Source organism: Mesoplodon bidens, assembly GCF_964165515.1.
Source record: "Mesoplodon bidens genome assembly, chromosome: 14".
Taxonomy (NCBI): domain Eukaryota; kingdom Metazoa; phylum Chordata; class Mammalia; order Artiodactyla; family Ziphiidae; genus Mesoplodon; species Mesoplodon bidens.
This window is the reverse complement of record NC_138170.1, coordinates 26,547,473-26,564,557: the sequence shown is the minus strand read 5'-3', so window position 1 is coordinate 26,564,557 and position 17,085 is coordinate 26,547,473. Positions and strand designations below refer to the sequence as shown.

Below are 17,085 nucleotides of genomic sequence, written 5' to 3'. Positions count from 1 at the left end.
GTTCTATGGATTCTAGATACACATTCTTATCAAAATTTTGATTTTGATATATTCTCCCATTCTGTGAGTTAAAATTGGGAAGTATTAGTCCTCCAACATTATCTTATTTTTCATGATTGTCTTGGCTATTCTGGGTCCTTTACGATTCCATATGCTTGCAAAATTTCTACTAAAAAATCAGCTAGGATTCTGATAGGGATTGTGTTGAATCTGTGATCAGTTTGGTGAGAATGGCTTTCTTAACAGTTAAGTCCATGGACTTGGGATGTTTTGCATTTATTTAGATATTCTTTAATTTCTTGCAATAATTTTTTGTAGCTTTCAGAGTAGAAGTTTTTCTCTTCTTATGTTAAATTTACATTAATATAATATTTTAATTTTTTTGAGGCTGTTGTGAACAGAATGGTTTTCTTTTGCTTTTGTTTTAGTTTTTGATTTTGTTTTTGGCTGTGCTGCTTGACTTGAGGGATCTTAGTTCCCCAACCAGGGATCTAACTTATGCCCCCTTGCAGTGGAATTGCAGAGTCCTAACCACTGGACCGCCAGAGAATTCCCCCAGAATGGTTTTTTTAATTTCATTTTCAGTTTGTTAATTGCAAGTATATAATAATACAATTGATTTTTTTAATATTTAACTTTTATCCTGCAACCATGCTGAACTCGTTTATTAGTTCTAAATGGTGAATGAGAATGTTTGCTTAATTTGTCTTTCTTATCTTTCATTGTTAGTATGTAGAAATGCAGCAGATTTCTGTGTATTAATTTCATATCCTGAAACTTTAGCGAATTCATTGATGAGCTCTAGTAGTTTTCTGGTAGCATCTTTAGGATTTTATAGTATCTTGTCATCTGTAAAAACGGACAGTTTACTTCTTTTCCAATTTGGATTCGTTTTATTTCATTTTCTTCTCTGCTTGCCCTGACTAGGACTTCCAAAACTATGTTGAATAAAAGTGGCGAGAGTGGACATCCTTGTCTTGTTCCTGATCGTAGGGGAAATGCTTTCAGCTTTTCACCATTGAGTATAATGTTAGCTGTGGGTTTGTCATATATGGCCTTTATTGTGTTGAGGTATGTTCTCTCTGTGCCCACTTTCTAGAGAGTTTTTATCATAAATGTGTGTTGAAATCTGTCAAAAGCTTTTTCTGCATCTATTGAGATGATCATATGTTTTTTTAAATAAATTTATTTTATTTATTTATTTTTGGCTGTGTTGGGTCTTCATTACTGCGCGTGGGCTTTCTCTAGTTGCAACGAGCGGGGGCTACTCTTTGTTGCGGTGTGCGGGCTTCTCGTTGCGGTGGCTTCTGTTTGTTGCAGAGCACGGGCTCTAGGTGCACAGGCTTCAGTAGTTGGTAGCACGCGGACTCAGTAGTTGTGGCTTACAGGCTCTAGAGCACAGGCTCAGTAGTTGTGGCACACAGGCTTAGTTGCTTCGCGGCATGTGGGATCTTCCCGGACCAGGGCTCGAATCCGTGTCCCCTGCAATGGCAGGTGGATTCTTAACCACTGTGCCACCAGGAGAGCCCGGTCATATGGTTTTTATTCTTCAGTTTGTTAATGTGGTGTATCACACTGATGGATTTTCAGATACTGAAAAATCCTTGCATCCCTGGGATGAATCCCACATGATCATGGTGTCTGATCCTTTTAGTTTATTAGTGGATTCGGTTTGCTAGTATTTTGTTGAGGATTTTTGCATCTGTGTTCATCAGTGGTATTGGTCTGTAGTTTTCTTTTTTGCAATATCTTTGTCTGGTTTTGGTATCAGGGTGCTGGTGCCCTCCTAGAATGAGTTCAGAAGTGTTCCTTCCTCTGCAAATTTTTGGAACGGTTTCAGAAGGATGGGTGTTAACTCTTCTCAATGTTTGGTAGAATTCACCTGTGAAGCCATTTGGTCCTGGACTTTTCTTTGTTGGTAATTTTTAAATTGCTGATTCAATTTCAGTTCTGGTAATTGGTCTATTCATATTTTCTGTGTCTTCCTGATTCAGTCTTGGGAGGTTGTACCTTTCTAAGAATTCATCAGTTCCTTCTAGGTTGTCCATTTTATTGGCGTGTAGTTGCTCATAGTAGTCTCTTATGATCCTTTGTATTTCTGTGGTGTCGGTTGTAACTTCTTTTTCATTTCTGATTTTATTGATTGGGGCCCTCTCCCTTTTTTTCTTGATGAGTCTTCCTAAAGGTTTATCAATTTTGTTTATATTTTCAAAGAGCCAGCTTTTAGTTTCATTGATCTTTCCTATTGTTTTTGTTTGTTTGTTTGTTTGTTTTTGTGGTACGCGGGCCTCTCACTGTTGTGGCCTCTCCCGTTGCGGAGCAACAGGCTCCGGACGCGCAAGCTCAGTGGCCGTGGCTCACGGGCTCAGCCACTCCGCAGCATGTGGGATCTTCCTGGACCGGGGCACGAACCCGTGTCCCCTGCATCGGCAGGCGGACTCTCAACCACTGCGCCACCAGGGAAGCCCTCCTATTGTTTTTTTAGTCTCTATTTCATTTCTTTCTGCTCTGATATTTATGATTCCTTTCCTTCTACTAACTTTGGTTTTTATTTATTCTTCTTTCTCTACTTGCTTTAGATGTAAGTTTAGGTTGTTAATTTGAGATTTTTCTTGTTTCCTGAGGTAAGCCTGTATCACTATAAACTTCCCTCTTAGAACTGCTTTTTCTGTGTCCCATAGGTGTTGGATCATCATGTTTTCGTTTTCATTTGTCTCTAGGTAGTTTTTGATTTCCTCTTTGATTTCTTCAGTGATCCATTGGTTGTTTAGTAGCATATTGTTTAGCCTCCACGTGTTTATGAGTTATGCAGTTTTTTTTTCTTGTAGTTGATTTCTAGTTCCATAGAGTTGTGGTTGGAAAAGAAGCTTGATATGATTTCAGTTTTCTTAAATTTACCAAGGCTTGTTTTGTGGCCTAACATATGATCTATCCTGGAGAATGTTCCATGTGCACTTGAAAAGAATGTGTATTCTGCTGCTTTTGGGTGGAATGCTCTATAAATATCGGTTAAGTCCCTTTGGTCTAATGTGTTATTTAAGGCCTGTGTTTCCTTATTGATTTTCTGTCTGGATGATCTGTCCATTGATGTAAGTCGGGTGTTAAAGTCCCTTACTATTATTGTGCTACTGTTGAATTCTCCTTTTATGTCTGTTAATATTTTGCCTTATGTATTAAGGTGCTCCTATGCTGGGTGCATACATATTTACAGTTGTTATATCTTCTTGGATTGATCCCTTGGTCATTCTGTAGTGTCCTTCTTTGTCTCCTGTAACAGTTTTTATTTTAAAGTTGATTTCATCTAATATAAATATTGCTACTCTGGCTTTCTTTTGATTTTCATTTGTGTGGAATACCTTTTCCATCCCCTCTCTTTTAGTCTGTATGTGTCTCTAGATCTGTAGTGAGTCTCTTGTAGGCAGCAAATAAACGGGCCTTGTTTTTGTATCCATTCATCCAGTTTGTGTCTTTTGGTTGGAGCATTCAGTCTGTTTACGTTTAAGGTAATTATCGATATGTATGTTCTTACTGTCATTTTGTTAATTGTTTTGGATTTGCTTCTGTAGGTCTTTTTCCCCCCTTCTTTTGTTCTCTTCTCTTGTGATTTGATGACTATCTTCAGTGTTATGTTTAGATTCCTTTTTTGTGTATGTGTGTATCTGTTATAGATTTTTGGCTTGTGGTTACCTTGAGGTTATTGTATAGCAGTCTCTCTCTCTCTATATGTGATTCTTCTAAGTTGCTGATGTCTTAATTTCAAATGCATCTTAAATACCCTACATGTGTACTCTCCTTCCCTCATAATTACTGTTTTTTATGTCATGTTTTACATCAAATTGTTTTTTGTATTCCTTAACTGCTTAGCATGGATACAGATGATTTTTACTACTTTTGTCTTTTAATCTTCCTGCTAGCTTTGTTTATGAATGATTTCCTACCTTTACTGTATGTTTACTGGTGAGCTTTTTTGTTCCATAATTTTCTCATGTCAAGTTGTGGCCTTTTCTTTTGCACTTAGAGAAGTTCCTTTAACATTTGTTGTAAAGCTGGTTTAGTGGTGCTGAATTCTTTCAGCCTTTGCTTGTCTATACAGCTTTTGATTTCTCTGTCAAATCTGAAAAAGAGCCTTGCTGAGTAGAGTATTCTTGGATGTAGGTTTTTCCCTTTCATCACTTTAAATATATCATGCCAGTCCCTTCCAACATGCAGAGTGCCTGCTGAAAAGTCAGCTGATAGTCTTATGGGAGTTCCGTTGTATGTTATTTGTTGCTTTCCCCTTTCTGCTTTTAGTTTTCTCTGTATCTTTAATTTTTTTTTTTTTAGTTTCTGCTTTATAACAAAGTGAATCAGTTTGAATCTTTAATTTTTGACATTTTGATTACAGCGTGTCTTGGTGTGTTCCTCTTTGGGTTATCCTGTATGGGATTTTCTGCGCTTCTTGGACTTGGATGACTATTTCCTTTCCCAGGTTAGGGTGGTTTTCAGCTATTATCTCTTCAGACATTTTCCTGAGCTCTTTCTTTCAAATATTTTCCCAGGCTCTTTCTCTTTTCTTCTGGGACCCCTGTAATGTGAATATTAGTGCTCTTGATGTTGTCTCAGAGATCTTTTAAACTGTCCTCATTTTTTCTTTAATCTTTTTTCTGTTCAGTGGCAGTGATGTCCACTACTCTGTCTCCCAGCTAACTGATCCATTCTTCTGAATCCTTTAGTCTACTTTGATTCCTTCCACTGTATTTTTCAGTTCAGTTATTGTATTCTTCATCTCTGGTTGTTCTTTATATTTTCTAACTCTTTTCTTAAAGCTTATAACTTCTCGTTCTGTGCATCCATTCTCCTCCTGAGTTCTTTAATCATCTGTATGCTCATTACTCTGAACTATTTCTTGGGTAGATTGCCTATTTCCACTTCACTTAGTTCTTCTGGGATTTTATCTTGTTCCTTCATCTGAAACATATTCCTCTGCCATCTCATTTTGTCAATAACTTGCTATTTGTATTTTTATGTATGTAGTAGGTAAGTCACATCTCTCAACCTTGGAGAAGTGGCCCTCTGTAGGAGGCATCCTGTGCACTCCAGCAGTACACTCCCCTCTTGTTACCCAAGCTGTGTGCTCTAGGGGTTCACCCTAAGAGGGCTACTTGGGCCTTGTGTTGTGGTGGGCTAACTATGTGGGCAGTCTGGTAGGCCCCTAGTCTGGTTGGTTGCCAGGTCCTACCTTGTGTGGATGCTGCTGACTGCTGTTTAGCAGGGCCTGGTCACAATGTGGCTGGTTGCAGAATCCTAGGGGCCCCGGGGCTAATGCTGGCTCACTGGTGGGTGGAGTCAGGGTCCTGAAGACCCTAGGGTTGTTGCCTACCCACTGGTAGTTGAAGCCAGATCCTGGGGTTAGTGCTGGTCTACTGGCAGGCAGAGCTGGCCCCTGGAGTCCAGCTGCAGGGCCCTGGGATCCCAGAGCGCATTTCAGATTGTTGTGGGGGTGGTGTCAGTTCCTGACACAGTTGGGTACAGGGTCTGGAGTGTCCTGAAGGTTTCTTTGGCCTGCTAGTGGGCCAGTCCAGGGCCCAGCTGGTCCCAGGGTAGGCTCTGGCCTGCACTGCAGAATCATAGTTTTCTTGCTTTTGGTGCCTGCATCCTGGTGAATGAGACTGGTCTAAAGGCTTTGCCTGGCTTCCTGGTGGGAGAGTCCTGTGCCTGTCTACTGGTGGGTGGTGCTGGGTCTTGGCCCTCTGGTGGGCTGGGCCATGTCTAGGGGTGAGTCCAAAGGCAGCTGTGTGCTTTTTAGTCTTTAGGCAGCCTGTCTGCTAATGGGTGGAGCTGTGTCCTAACCCAGTTAGTTCTTTGGCCTGAGACGTCCCAGCACTGTTGCCTGCAGGCTGTTGGGTGGGGCCAGGTTTTGGAGCTAATGAGCCAATATGTCATCCACCAACAGTATTCCCCAATATGTCTGCCACCAGTGTCTATGTCCCTAGGGTGAGCTGCAGCCACCCTCCCCCAACCCCTGCCATTCCAGGAGACTCTCCAAGACCAGCAGGTAGGTCTGGCCCAGGCTCCTATCAAATTACTTCTTTGGCCCTATGTCCCAGGGTATACGAGATTTCATGTGCACCCTTTAAGAGCAATATCTCTATTTTCCCCAGTCCTGTGGGGCTCCTGCAATTAAGCCTTCTGGCCTTCAAAGCCAAATGTTCTGTGGGCTCATCTCAACAGTGCCAGACCCCCAGCCTGGGAGAACCTCTGTAATATATTTACTCTCCAGTTTTCAGGTTGCCTACATAGGGGTTATGGGATTTGATTATATCATGAGTCTGCCCTTACTACCGGTTTTGTTGTGGTTCCTTCTTTATGTCTTTTGGTGTAGGAGATCTTTTCTGGTGGGTTCCAGTTTTTTTGTGTGTGTATGTTTTTTTTTAATGGTTATTCTGCGGATAGTTGTGATTTTGGTGTGCTTATGAGAGGAGGTGAGCTCAAGGTCTTTTTACTCTGCCATCTTGCCCACTTTCCTCTATACCACATTTTCTTTTTGTTTGTTTTGTTTTAATTTTTGTTGGAGTATAGTTGCTTTACAGTGTTGTGTTAGTTTCTACTGTACAGCAAAGTGAATCAGCTATACGTATACATATATCCCCTCTTTTTTGGATTTCCGTCCCATTTAGGCCACCAGAGAGCATTGAGTAGAATTCCCTGTGCTATATACAGTAGGTTCTCATTAGTTATCTATTTTATACATAGTATCAGTAGTGTATATATGTCAGTCCCAATCTCCCACCCCCCATACTACATTTTCTTTATCTGTTCATCCATCAGTGGACACTTAGGTTGTTTCCATGTCTTGGCTGTTTTAAATAATGCTGCAGTGAACACAGATATACGAATATCTCTCCAAGACCAAGCTTTCAATTGTTTTGTGTATAGACCCAGAAGCAGAATTGCTGGATGATATGGTAGTTCCATTTTTAACTCTTTGGGTAACCTCCATACTGGTTTCCATAGTGGCAACACCAATTACATTTTCACTAACAGTGCACAGAAAAAGGAACCTTTAGCTCCAAATCTTCACTAATGGTTGTTATTTCTTGTCTTTTTGATGATAGCCATTCTAACAGGTGTGACGTGATATCTTATTGTGGTTTTGGTTTGCATTTCCCAATGATTATTGATGCTGAGCATCTTTTCCTGTATTTGTTAGCCATTCGTATGTCTTCTTTACAAAAATGTCTATTAAGATCCTGTGCCCATTTTTTAATTGGGTTGTTTGTTTGTTTTTATTTGAGTTGAATTCTTTGTGTATTTTGGATGTTAACCCCTTGTCAGATATATCATTTGCAAATATCTTCTTCCATTCAGTAGTCTGATGGTTTCTTTTGCTGTGCAGAAGCCTTTCAGTTGGATGTGCTCCTGCTATTTACTTTTGCTTTTGTTGTCTTTGCTTTTGGTGTCAAATTCAAAAAATTATTGCTAATACCACTGTCAAAGCTCTTAACTGCCTATGTTTTCTTCTAGGAATTTTATGGTTTAAGATCTTACATTTAAATCTTCAATCCATTTAGAATTGATATTTGTGTATGGTGTAAGATAATGGTTCCGTTTCATTCTTTTGCATGTGGCTATCCAGTTTTCCCAGTACCATTTATTGAAGAGACTATCCTTTCCCCATTGTATATTCTTGGCTCCTTTGTCATAAGGTAATTGGCCTTATATGTGAGTTTATTTCTGGTCTTTCTATTCTGTTCCATTGATCTACATGTCTGTTTTTATGCCAGTACTATACCGTTTTGATTACTGTAGCTTTGTAATATAGTTTGAAATCAGGGAGTGTGGTGCCTACAGTTTTCTTCTACTTTTTTAAGATTGCTTTGGCTATTTGGAGTCTTTTGTGGTTACAGACAAATTTTAGAATTGTTCTATTTTTGTGGAAAATGCCACTGGAATTTTGATAGGGATTGCATTGAATCTATTGATTGTTTTGAGTAGTATGGACATTTTAACAATATTAATTCTTCCAATCTGTGAGCACAGAATATTTTCCCATTTTTTCACGTCTTTTTCAGCTTTTTTCATCAATGTTTTCAGTATACAGGTCTTTTACCTCCTTGGTTAAATTTATTCCTAGGTATTTTATTCTTTTGATGCAATTATGAATAGGATTGTTTTAATTTCTTTTTCTGGTAGTTTATTATTAATGTATAGAAATGCAACAGATTTTTGTCTGTTAAATAATTTTGTATACTGCAATTTTACTGAATGTATTAGTTGTAACAGTTTTTTTTGGTGGAGTCTTTAGGGTTTTCTATATATAAAATCATGCCATTTTCACATAGTGACAATTTTGCTTCTCTTCTGATTTGGTGCCTTTTGCTTCTTTTTCTTGCCTAATTGATCTGGCTAGGACTTCCAATACTGTGTTCAATAAACGTGATGCCAGTGGATATCCTTGTCTTGTTCCTGATCTTAGAGGAAATGCTTCCCATTTTTCACCGTTGAGTATGTTAGCTATGGTCTTGTCAGAAATGGTCGTTGAGCTATGTTTCCTCTAGACCTACTTTGTTGAGAGTTTTTATCATGAATGGATTTTGAGTTTTCTCAAATGCTTTTTCTACATCTATTGATTATATGATTTTTATCCTTTATTTGGTTAGTGTCATGTACCACATTGATTGATTTGTAGATGTTGAACCGTCCTTGCATCCCTGGAATACATCCCACTTGATCATAGTGTATAATCCTTTTAATATATTATTGAATTGGGTGTGCTAATGTTTAGTTTGGTTTTTTTTTTTTTGCATCTATGTTCATCAGGGATATTGGCTTGTAATTTTCTTGTAGTGTATCTACACTGGGTATCTAGGTAACGTCTGGGTAACAGGGTAACGTGGGCCTTATAAAATAAGTTTGCAAGTGTTCTCTCCTGTTCTGTTTATTGAAAGAGTTTGAGAATCTTTCATATTTATTCTTCCTTAAATGTTTGGTAGAATTCAGCAGTGAAGCCACCTGGTCCTGGACTTTTGTTCATTGGGAAGTTTGAGAGTCTTTTTATACTTTAGATATAAAAGCAGATTCCATGTATCCCACTATATTTTGGAGAAATTGTCTTAGGGATTCCCAGAGTATTCCCAGAGTATTCATCCCAGTGAAAATTCTGATTACCAATAATCTATAGAGAAGGTAGAATGGATCCCATAGTTACAAGTGATACTTTGTTTCATGTGTATGTCTGTTTCTTCCATGACTTAGAACTCTAAAAATGTGTATGGAAACTGAATTAATGTTTACAATTACGGTTTATAGTTGTTAAGATGTTCTACATCTTAAAATGCCTATTTTGATATACAATGACTGTCAAAATGTGAAGATGGAAGATGGTAATTTATATTAGGTATATTTTACCACAATAAAAAAAATTGAGGGGGTGTGAAGATGGTTCACAAAAAAGAATTTTTCAAGGCTCTAAAACATGTAAAGAGTTGGAGTTTTTAAAATTCCATCCATTTAATTACTGATGATAAAAATAAAGTCTCAGGTTTCTTAGCTGAAAATGAGATTAATAATACCTCTCTCTCAGTTTTATAAGAGGGGAAAAAAAACAGATATAGAGCATATATCATAATACCACACACATAGCAAGCAATAATACATAGCAGCTGCTGTTACAATCCCAGGAACCAAAATGCCCTCCTCAAGGTCATACAGCCAGTCTGTGGCAGAATCCAGCCCAGAATCTGGGTCTTTTGATCCTGAGTCTCTTAAACTATTACCATGCCAATCTGGCCACTAGGCACAAGGCATGAATCAAGAATTTTCTGAATCTTTATATAGACCATTCTTTCCTTCAGTCTTTGTTTTGTATCTAAAGAATTAAATGTGAATACTATTTCTAAAGGGAATGCAAATATTTTGAAAGTCCTTCAAAATCTTTTTTTTTTTTCGCCTTTTCAGAGTCCAGATGTCATTCAGAATTTGAAAATACCACCCATTCTGTCTTCAGGTCAGCTAAGTTTTACTTTCATCATCCAGTGCACCTACGAAGTGATCAAGATTTTTGCCATGAATCCTTAGGAAGAAGAGTTTTCATGAGGCATTCTTGGAAAGATTCCTTTCAGCATCATCCAGACAAACAAAGAGAACACACTTGTCTTCCTTCCTCTTATCAAAATGTGGCAAAGACAAAGTCAGATTATACCACAGTAGAGAGCCTCAGTATCAATGTAAACTTGGAAAACAAAGAAGTAAAGCATACTACTAAAAGTCAGGCTAGACATTTCCCAAAATATGACAAACAAGTTAATGACCTAAAAAGGGATCATAAGGCCACCCCAGAGTTAACAACTCAGCACACTGTGAGTTTAAATGAACTCTGGAACAGGTATCAGGAGCGACAGAGGCAACAGAAACCTCCTGAGTTCAGTGTCAAGAAGGAACTTTCCTTGGTGGAGCGACTTGATCGTTTGGCTAAACTTCTTCAGCATCCCATCACACATTCTCTCCAGTCCTCAGAAAGTACACAGGATGATAACAAGGGGGAACAAGACGTTAAGGAACGGAGTGGTAGACAGCAACAGCAGAAAAACAAGCTTCAGAAAAAGAAACGGTATAAAAGCCTGGAGAAATGCCATAAAAATACAGGCGATCTTAAAAAAAACAAGGTTCTTTCTACTCATCAAGCTGGGAGGTCCAATCAGATTAAAATTGAACAGATTAAATTTGATAAATATATTCTGAGAAAACAGCCAGGTTTTCATTATATAAATAACACTTCTTCAGATTCTAGACACTCAGAGGAGAGTGAGCTGCTCACAGATACTGCCACCAACATCCTTTCCACCACCACTTCTGTGGAATCAGATATATTGACCCAAACAGATAAGGAAGTGACTCTGCATGAGAGGAGCAGCTCTATTTCCACCATTGATACTGCCCGACTGATCCATGCTTTTGGCCATGAAAGAGTTTGTTTGTCACCCAGGCGAATTAAATTATACAGCAGCATCACCGACCATCAGAGGAGATACCTTGAGAAGCGGAGCAAGAAAAACAAGAAACCACTGAATACAGGTTATCCCCAAATTACTTCAGAGCACACCAGAAGGAAACACGTCCAGGTACATGGCTACAAATTCCATCTGGCAATATGACTACATTTTTCATGGACTTTTTAGTTAAGCTTTGCACACAGGTGAAAAAAAGCCAATTGCCCTTTCCTCACTATAACATTTCTTACCAGCTGGAAAAGAGTGAGAAAGTGTAGTACAGTGCTGTTTGAGTTATCATTCTTTTCATTAACACTCATTTACGAATTACCCTTTGGATGAAAGGCTTTGCTGCTAAATGCTTCAAAATCTGCAAAGTCTATACCTTTGGTACAGGGCATCTTCAAGTTTAGAATGACCTCCATTCTGAACAATATTACCTGTTTTTTTTGCCTGTTGGTTTTTGTTTATTCATTCCTCCCTGTCTTTTAAGAAATTTTGAGGTGCTTTTAAGCACACACACACACACACACACATATAAGTAATATGATTATTTTTTAAGTAAATGAAGAATTGGAATGATGGAAAATTAGACTGAAGCCAGGGAGGGGTGAGCTACAACATGATTTAAAAAATAAATACATGAAGAATTAAGAGTGACAGGAAGGCAAGTTGATACCTTGTGGATATGGTTGCTAAAAATGAGCCACAAATTTTGCTTTATGTTTTCTAGCAATTAGTGTTGCTAGAATCTGTGATCAATTACATAACTCTAGTAATAAAAGCAAACTAAATTTTCAAAAGCATTACAGATATTTCTGGTACTAAGCCTTCTTAAATTTCTCTCGTCTGTCCTCATAAAGAAGGCATTGTGGTGTAACAAAATCCTCAACGGCATCCTTACAGTACATTCTCAGTAACGACAATCATATAAGGCTAATATGGCCTTCGATTAGGGAATTCCATAAAGGCAGATTTCAAGGGGTCAGTAAATGCAGACCATTACTTTAAGCCAAGATAAAATTGATTTGGACAGGTGCTCTCCAAATAGGGATACTTGCAAAATGGTTCATTGGAGTATGAACCTTTTAAAGTTTATATTTTTGTATATGTTTTACAGTGTATGAGTACAGCAATAATATATAATTTATAAATAATATCTACTTTAGTAATTTGTACTTAAAATGTTTTATCAGTGGGACCCCATGATCAAAACAATTTGGAGACCACTGGTTTAGCTGAAAGAAGGCACAAAACATTCAGACATTTAGCCATATATATTATTTCTCAATTGAGTTTTTGGTAGGTATTAAATGACAGTAATTACACATATAAATAGTACAATAAGACTCTTTTTTAAAAGTAAGCCAAAAATTGGGAAGGACACAGAATGAGGCTTTTTGTTCCATAGAGGAGGTAGGGGGAAAGGATGCAGATAGAGGGTTTTTTGGTGTGTGTACTAAAATACATATACATAACAAAGTTTACAGTTTTATCATTTTAAAGTATGCAGTTCAGTGGCACTGAGTATATTCACAGTGTTTTACAACTATCACCACTATCTAGTTTCAGAGCTTTTTCACCACCCTAGTGGAAACCTCATACCCATTAAGCAGTTACTCTCTATTCCCCCTTCCTACCAGCCCCTGTCCATCACTAATCTACTTTTTGTCCTGTGAACTTGCCTATTCTGGTTATTTCATTTAATTGGAATCATATCATATGTGGCCTTTGTGTCAGGCTTCTTTGACTCTAGAATAATCTTTCTGAAATTTATCCATGTCCTAGCATCTGTCAGTACTTCATTGCTTTTTATGGCTGAATAATATTATATGTTTAGACACATTTTATTTATCTGTTCATCCATTCATGGACGTTTAGGTTGTTTCTACCTTTTGGCTATTGTGAATAGACCTGATATGAACATTTGTGTACAAGTTTTTATTTGAACACCTACATACAGTTCTTTTGGGTATACACGTAAGAGTTGAAAATGCTGGGTCATTTGGAAATTTTATTTTAAACTTATTTAGGAAGCGTCAAACTGTTTTTCACAGTGGCCACACCATTTTACATTCCCAGCAACAATTTCTAAGGGTTCCAATTTCTCCACATTCACCAACACTCTTTATTTACTTTTTTTTTTTTTTTTGCCATCCCAGTAGCTACAAAGTGGTATCTCATACTCATTGTCATTTTGATTGTGGTTTGTTTTGCCTTTCCCTTTGCATAATGACTAATGATGTTAAGTATCTTTTTATGTGCTTGTTGGCCATTTTTTTGAAATTAATGAATTAATTAATTTTTGGCTGCATTTGGTCTTCATTGCTGTGCGTAGGCTTTCTCTAGTTGCGGCGAGTGGTGGCTACTCTTCATTGTGGCACGTGGGCTTCTCATTACGGTGGCTTCTCTCATTGCAGAGCACGGGCCCAGGTGTGTGGGCTTCAGTAGTTGTGGCTCGTGGGCTCTAGAGCGCGGGCTCAGTAGTGTGGCACCCGGGCTTAGTTGCTCTGTGGCATGTGGGATCTTCCTGGACTGGGGCTTGAACCCTGCATTGTCAGGTGGATTCTTAACCACTGCGCCACCAGGGAAGTCCCTGCCCACTTTTTAAGTTGTTTGGCCTTTTTGTTTTTGAGTTGTAAGAGTTCTTTATATATTCTGGATTGTGGAATATTATCAGATGTGTAATTTGCAAATATTTGCTTCCACTCTCTGGGTTGTGTTTTCACTCACTTACTACTCTTTATTGAAGCACAGCAGTTTACTTTCAATGAAGCCCCAGCGTACCTATTTTTTCTTTTGTTGCTTGTGCTTTTGGTGTCATATTTAAGAAACCATTGCCAAATCCAAAGTCATGAAGATTTGTCCATATATTTTCTTTCAAGAATTTTATACTTTTAGTTCTTTCATTTGCATCTTGGATGTATATTGAGTTAATTTATTTATATGGTATGAGGTAGGGGTCAAACATTCTTTCCACATGGAATTATCCCAAAATCAGCTGTTGAGACTGTTCTTTCTCCATTGAATGGTCTTGGCACCCTTGTCAAAAATCAGTTGACCATAGATATGAGGGTTTATTTCTAGGCTCTCAGTTCTGTTCCATTGATCTGTATGCTGATCTATATGCCATTACTGCACTGATTAGGTTACTGTAGCTTTGTAGTAAGTTTTAAAATTGAGAAGTATGAATCTTCCAACTTTATTCTTTTTAAAGACTGTTTTGGCCAATCAGGGCCCTTGTGTCTCCATATGAATTTTAGGATCAGCTTTTTAAAATTTCTGCTGAAAAGGTTGTTGGGAATTTTATATTAATTGCATTTAATATGTAGCTTTGGGGTTTATTGCCATCTAAACAACATTGTCTTCCAGTTGATAAACACAGGATGTTTTCCAATTTATTTAGGACTTTATTTTCTTCCAGTAAGGTCTTGTAGTTGCCAATGTACAAGTGTTATACCTTCTTGTCTAAATTTATTCCTAAGTATTTGATTCTTGTGTTTTCTTTCTTTTTCTTTATTATTTTTAATTGTGATAATGTATGCATAACAAAATTTATCATCTTAACCATTTTTTCTTATTCTATTTTATTTATTTTTCTTCCAGTTTTATTGATTTAATTGACATACAGCACTGTTTGTTTGAGTACAGCATAATGATTTGACTTACATACATCATGAAATGATTATCACAGTAAGTTTAGTGAACATCTGTCATCTCATACAGATACAAAATTAAAGAAATAGAAAAAAATATTTTCCTTGTAATGAGAACTCTTAGGATTTACTCTCTTAATCACTTTCTTATATAATATACAGCAGTGTTAGTTTTATTTATCATGTTGTACATTACATCCGTAACAGTTGTTTACCTTACAACTGGAAGCTTGACTGCCCTCAACCAATTCCCACTCCCTCCCGCCACCCACTGCCTCTGTTAACCACAAATCTGATCTCTTTCTATGAGTTCGTTATTTTTTTTCTGAAGTATGATTCATCTACAACATTATGTTAGTCCCTGTGCACAAAATAGTGATTTGATATTTCTATATATTTCAAACACCATGGTAAGTCTAGTTACTATATGTCACTATGCAAAGATATTACATACTTATTGACTGTATTCTCCACACTGTACACTTAACACCCGTGACTCATTTATTTTACAACTGGAAGTTTGTACTTCTTAATCTCCCTCACCTATTTTTTTCCTCCCTTCGCCATCTCCCCTCTGACAACCGTTTTTTTTCTATCTATAACTCTGTTTCTGTTTTGTTATGTTTGTTTGTTTTGTTTTTTAGATTTCGCTTAGCATAATACCCTCTAGGTCCATCCATGTTGTTGCAAATGGCAAGATTTCATTCTTTTTATGGCTGAGCAGTATTCCATTTCATAAATATATACACCACATTTTCTTTATCCATGGGCATTTAGGTTGCTTCCATATCTTGGCTATTGTAAATAATGCTGCAGTGAACATAGGGGTGTATATATCTTTTCGAACTAGTGTTTTTGTTTTCTTCAGAAAAATACTCATATGTTAATTGTTGGATCATGTGATAGTTCTGTTTTTAATTTTGTGAGGAGCCTCCAAACTGTTTTCCATAGTGGCTGCACCAATTTACATTCCCACCAACAGTCCCTTTTCTCTTCATCCTTGCCAGTACTTGTTGTATTTTGCTAATAGCCATTCTGACAGGTGTGAGGTGATATATCATTGTGGTTTTGATTTTCATTTCCGTGATGATTAGTGATACTGAGCATCTTTTCATGTGCCTCTTGGCCATCTGTATGTCTTCTTTGCAAAAATGTCTATTCAGATCCTTTGCCCATTTTTTAAAGTCAGGTTGTTTGGGTTTTTGATGTTGAGTTGTATGAGTTCTTTGTATATTCTGGGTATTAACCCCTTATCAGATAGATTGCTTGCAGATATCTTCTCCCATTTGGTAGATGCTAGTTCCCTTCAGTGTGGAAAAGCTCTTTAGTTTGATGTAGTCCCATTTGTTTATTTTTGGTTTTGTTTCCCTTGCCTGAGGAGACATATCCAAAAAAAAAATTACTAAGATCAGTGTCAAAGAGCTTACTGCCTATGTTTTCTTCAAGAAGTTTTGTCTTTTTTTTTTTTTTGGTTGTGGTTTCAGTTCTTACATTTAAGTCTTTAATCCATTTTGAATTTATTTTTGTTCATGGGGTAGTTTAATGTATTAAATACATTCATATTGTTGTGCAGACATCACCATCACCCATCTCTAGAACTCTTTTCATCTTGCAAAACTGAATTTCTACACTGACTCAAATAGCAACTCCCCGTTCCACCTTAGGCTCAAGCCCCTAGCAACCACCATTCTAAGAATTTGACTACTCTAGGTACCTCATGTAAGTGGAATACAGTATTTGTCTTTAAGTAACAAGTTTATTTCATTTAGCATAATGTCCTCAAGGATCATCAGTGTTGTACCATCTGACAGGATTGTCTTTTTTTTCAGACTGAATGATACTGCATTGTATGTATATACCACATTTTTAAAATTTTTTATTTATTTATTTTTGGCTGTGTTGGGTCTTTGTTTCTGTGCGTGGGCTTTCTCTAGTTGTGGCAAGCGTGGGCCACTCTTCACTCATGGTGTGCAGGCCTCTCACTGTCTCAGCCTCTCTTGTTGCGGAGCACAAGCTCCAGACGCGCAGGTTCAGTAGTTGTGGCTCATGGGCCTAGTTGCTCCATGGTATGTGGGATCTTCCCAGACCAGGGCTCGAACCCATTTCCCCTGCATTGGCAGGCAGATTCTCAACCACTACGCCACCAGGGAAGCCCTGTATATACCACATTTTGTTTGTTCATTCATCCATCTGTTAATAGATACTTGTGTTGCTTCCACGTTTAGACCATTGTGAATAATGATGCTATGAACATGAGTGTACGAATACCCATTCAAGATCCTGCTTTCAATTTTGGGGGGTACATATCCAGAAGTGGAATGGCTGGATTATATGGTAATTCTATTTTTAATTATTTGAGGAACGACCATACTGTTTTCCACAGCAGCTGCCCATTTTACAGTCCCACCAACAGCACACGATGGTTCCACTTTTTCCACATCTTTGTCAACATATGTTATTCT

General features: G+C 37.7%; 1 protein-coding gene across 7 annotated transcripts in view; it reads left to right on the top strand.

The window, feature by feature from the left end:
* Positions 1–17,085, top strand: part of ALMS1 (ALMS1 centrosome and basal body associated protein) — a 255,741-nt gene that overhangs the window by 200,264 nt on the left and 38,392 nt on the right. For all 7 annotated transcript variants that reach the window (XM_081253571.1, XM_081253572.1, XM_081253570.1 and 4 more), the window contains one exon: positions 9,937–11,099. In XM_081253571.1, coding sequence (XP_081109697.1) covers positions 9,937–11,099 — 1,163 coding nt within the window. The remainder of the gene's footprint in view (positions 1–9,936; positions 11,100–17,085) is intronic.